This window comes from Trachymyrmex cornetzi, unplaced genomic scaffold, assembly GCF_001594075.2.
Source record: "Trachymyrmex cornetzi isolate Tcor2-1 unplaced genomic scaffold, Tcor1.1 scaffold203, whole genome shotgun sequence".
In the NCBI taxonomy this organism is placed as follows: Eukaryota; Metazoa; Arthropoda; class Insecta; order Hymenoptera; family Formicidae; genus Trachymyrmex; species Trachymyrmex cornetzi.
In genome coordinates, this window is record NW_017296669.1 from 18,122 (window position 1) to 22,698 (window position 4,577).

At 29.8% G+C, this 4,577-nt stretch overlaps 1 protein-coding gene across 2 annotated transcripts in view; it reads left to right on the plus strand.

Moving 5' to 3' along the window:
* The window catches only part of eIF4A (eukaryotic translation initiation factor 4A), a 6,525-nt gene extending 2,757 nt beyond the window's left edge, over window positions 1–3,768 (plus strand). Inside the window, exons 3-8 of one of the 2 annotated variants that reach the window (XM_018505270.1) lie at window positions 234–381; window positions 490–599; window positions 695–970; window positions 1,537–1,988; window positions 2,453–2,644; window positions 3,699–3,768. In XM_018505270.1, the coding sequence (XP_018360772.1) occupies window positions 234–381; window positions 490–599; window positions 695–970; window positions 1,537–1,988; window positions 2,453–2,597 (1,131 nt within the window). In that variant the 3' untranslated portion in view covers window positions 2,598–2,644; window positions 3,699–3,768. Of the gene's footprint in view, window positions 1–233; window positions 382–489; window positions 600–694; window positions 971–1,536; window positions 1,989–2,452; window positions 3,500–3,698 lie in introns of those variants that run through there. The other variant, XM_018505269.1, reaches the window with a different exon arrangement.
* Window positions 3,769–4,577: the final 809 nt, after the last annotated feature.

A 4,577-nucleotide genomic window follows, 5' to 3' on the forward strand; every position in this document is an offset into this window, starting at 1 on the left:
GTGTATTTATATATATAGTATAAAATACACAAAAAAAAATATATATATATATATATTGGTGTATTTTATACATATATAGATATATACGTAATATACTTATATATTATATGTATAATGTATAATATTGATAAATTTGATAAATACTTCTAAACTAATATATTATGAGGGTAATAAACTAAAATATTAAAATAAGGTGATATATTTTACTGATATTATATTTAATCTAAATACAGGTTGTGGAGAACTTTGACGAAATGAACTTGAAAGAAGAACTGTTACGTGGTATTTACGCTTATGGTTTTGAAAAACCATCTGCAATTCAACAACGTGCCATCCTACCATGTATACGGGGGCTCGATGTTATTGCTCAGGCCCAGTCTGGTAAGAAATTTTGATCTAGATCAATTTATTGATAACAATATTATCTTGAAAATATAATATGTAAAGTATTTATTGTATATTATATCAATCAATGTTTCTAACTATCAGGTACTGGAAAAACTGCTACGTTCTCCATATCGATTCTTCAACAAATCGACACTAGTATTAAAGAATGCCAGGCCTTGATCCTTGCACCAACCCGTGAATTAGCTCAGCAAGTAAGTAGAGCTCATTAGAAATATTTATTTTAATAAAAAGTTATATTTAATAGAAAAGATGTAGAATTCTAATAATATATGTTATGTATTTTTAGATCCAGAAAGTCGTTATCGCTCTAGGAGATTTCATGCACGCGGAATGTCATGCATGCATTGGTGGCACCAACGTTCGTGAAGATATGCGAAAACTGGATCAGGGTGTTCACGTGGTTGTCGGTACGCCCGGTAGAGTTTACGATATGATCAGCCGACGAGCACTTCGAGCAAGTAGCATCAAACTGTTTGTGCTGGATGAAGCTGATGAAATGCTTTCTCGAGGATTTAAGGATCAAATCCACGATGTATTCAAATTATTACCTAACGAAGTGCAGGTAAATATAAAAAAGATATTTTTGAGGAATGTAGATTTTTTATTACAATTATCTAATAGATAATTTTATTTTAATTGTTAGAAAGTATCTTTTTTGGACAAATCCACAAATCATACAAGACGAAAAAGTTGCAGTGTATCTTATAATAGTCAAGTTAACAAATATATTATAAAATACAGGTGCGTCGTAATAGTGTCATTTTTTGACAGATGTACACTGGATTGACATATGCTCTGTATCATGAAATGTGTTATTTTTTAAAAATAATAGCGGCCTAAATGCAAACAATTATTATGGCATAGCACTCCTAATAATAATAATCATAATGTCCTAAAAATCAATTAGTCACTCTTAATATCTTTGTAATAGCAACAACAATTTACAATTCCTATTACAGCATGATGCTATTATATTGCACATACATGTATAGTATAACATCTCAGTAAACGCAGTTTATTTCTTTCATCGACATATATAATATTGATCATCACATTGTATCGAAACATGGTTTCTTGTATACAATTTCAGCCTTTATATTTCTAATGCTTTATAATTATCTTTTCCAGGTTATATTATTATCTGCGACAATGCCATCTGACGTGTTGGATGTATCCAAATGTTTTATGCGGAATCCTATTCGTATTTTGGTTAAGAAAGAAGAGTTAACATTAGAGGGTATTAAACAATTTTTCGTTTACGTTGAACGTGAAGATTGGAAATTGGAAACTCTTTGCGATTTGTATGATACATTAAGCATCACCCAAGCGGTTATTTTTTGCAATACGCGGCGTAAAGTCGATTGGCTAACAGAAAGTATGCATAAACGTGACTTTACTGTTTCCGCCATGCATGGAGATATGGAACAGAAAGAACGCGATCTTATTATGCGTCAATTTCGAACTGGATCTTCAAGAGTTTTGATTACTACTGATCTTCTGGCACGCGGTATAGATGTGCAGCAAGTGTCACTTGTTATTAATTATGATTTACCTTCGAATCGAGAAAACTATATTCATCGGTAAGTTATTATTTGATACTTTGTAATCACAATCTTGAAAACGCAATATATATTTTTAATTCATTTGAACAAAGCAGAAATTTCTAATAGCAAAAAGAAATAGAAGAGCAAAAACTTATGTTAAAAATATATATAATATAAATTTTATATATGTGTAATATAAATTTTATTTTATAAGTTTTATTTTCAAACAATTTTATCAACAATTATAATCTTTTGGAATATTATATTTTGACATTTCTTTAAATTAAAGTCATGGATATATTTTTTAGAATAATAGTATAATCTTTATGTTGAAAGAGAGAAGATATACATACTTCATGTTTTATCTATTAAAATATTAGAATTAGTGATACCACCAACATGTTCATGTATAATTTGCGTTTAGTTTTTTTATGTATGTATATATTTATATTTAAAAATTTATGTAGATATTTATATCTTTGTTACTTTATTATTTACAGAATCGGTCGCGGTGGTCGTTTTGGTCGTAAAGGTGTGGCCATTAACTTTGTGACAGAAGAAGATAAACGAACCCTGAAAGATATCGAGCAATTCTACAACACTCACATCGATGAAATGCCAATGAATGTCGCTGATCTGATCTAAGTCCGACTATTGGCTATAATCCATTATACTAAAAAAAATAATAAAAAGTAAGTGACAGAAGCTCTCAGCTGATCGATCTCTCATGGTGTGTGAGTATATATATTGAGTGAGTTGGTGAACTATATCGCTTATGTAAACGCGATCTAAACCAAAATATTCCAACGTTTTCATATTCGTTTCGATTTATAATAGTAGGTTACGGAAATAGTTATCTGTTGCGCTACAGGAGATAGTATATATAGTACGACTATTATTACTATTAGTGTAATTATCACTACTGTTGTCGCTACCGATATTGCTGCCGCCGCTGCTGCTACTACTCTTATTCTTATCGTTACCGCTATTAATATTACTATAAATATTATATTACTATCATTGGTATTACGGTATTGATTGCTATATCAATATTTTAATTTTAATTTTTAACAATAATATAGCGATATATTACGACTAAAAATATACCACAAAGTGGTAAATAGAACTAGGAAAATACGAAAAGCGCAGCTCGGCGCAATTTGATTATACGTTATTTCTACTATCGCAACAAGTTTTATATTACTCAAAATGCGTCCATATTCTTATTCTGTCGCAAATCCAATGGCCATCATAAAAATCTTCAAGTCTTGCTTTCTAAGACTTTTTGTCCCACTTATTTTTCCCCACGATATTTCTAATTGGATGATTAAATCTGTTGTGTTTAATAGTTTATATTTCATGCTTCTATCACCGCGATTACAACTTGTTTGTCTAGGCAGAGGTTTAGTTGGGTATTGGAGGGGGTTCTTTAATCACAAGCGTTGCCGAAGGAGACGTATATTCAAGCTTAGATGATATGAATTTTGTATATCCTAAATCCCAGGCGCACACACCTTTATTATTAAATAAAGTGTTTGACCTTTTAAGAAAATGTGGTCTTTGTTATTACAAGTCTTTATTGTCTTTCTTATCAAATTTTATCCAATTTCACAATGAAAACCCTGAATGGACAAACTGTGTTATGAGTGAGATTTTCAAATTTTCGAGTGCTCCCACGTTGGGAATAAGTTTTGCGGTATATATACCGAAAAAGTTCTCACAATTTTCTTTTATTTGTATTTGCAGGCAGTTTTGGACAGTCCAGATGTGGGCGACATATTTTTGGAAATAAAGACCAGATTTCCTGATTCAAAATCGAAGTTTTGTAAATCGATTACCTCTCTAAACTCCTGCCTTTCGTGTAGGCTATAATAATATATGTACATTTTCTTTTTTTCTTTTTTATACTTTTACATTCTTATTGATAATGAAAGCTGATCAATTCTTAGATTTTTTTACATTTGTCAATACAATTCTTTGCAAACATTCTTTATCGCATATTCATAAGTTTCCGTGCACATATCAATGCCGAATATTAAATTAAAATGTTATCTGCCTTGTGAGAACTTTTGTATCGTGTTTTTACAAAATTATTAAAAATATTGCGATATCATATACTCTATTGTCGTCATTAATCGTAAATTTGCAAGTGTTAATAATAGTTTTCGAAAATTTGAGTGAGTAAATCATGTAGGTGCTTAAACACATTTTATAGCTACTGATTTGTGATTGCATTAACATTAATTCCTCTTGCTCGCGCATGTGAATGCATCCTATGTTAATGCAAAGTCATCTCGAATTTCCGAAAACTAATTCTTAAAAATACTGTAAATATTATATAAATAGACCTTGAAGGAATGGACCATTGTGTGTCTATTGTATTTATACATCATATAAATAATATTTATAACTGAACGTATAAACTGAATATAATAAACGTAACTGTCCTTTATTTATACTTGTATTATCAATACCATTAAGTGAACTGCTATTATTCGAATAAACATATGTTTTATATATATATATTATATATATATAAAATCATACTTAAAATTACGAAAAATTCTGTAATCGTTTATCGATGCAAAATGAAATTAATATGCGTTATTTTAAGAATACTTGAAG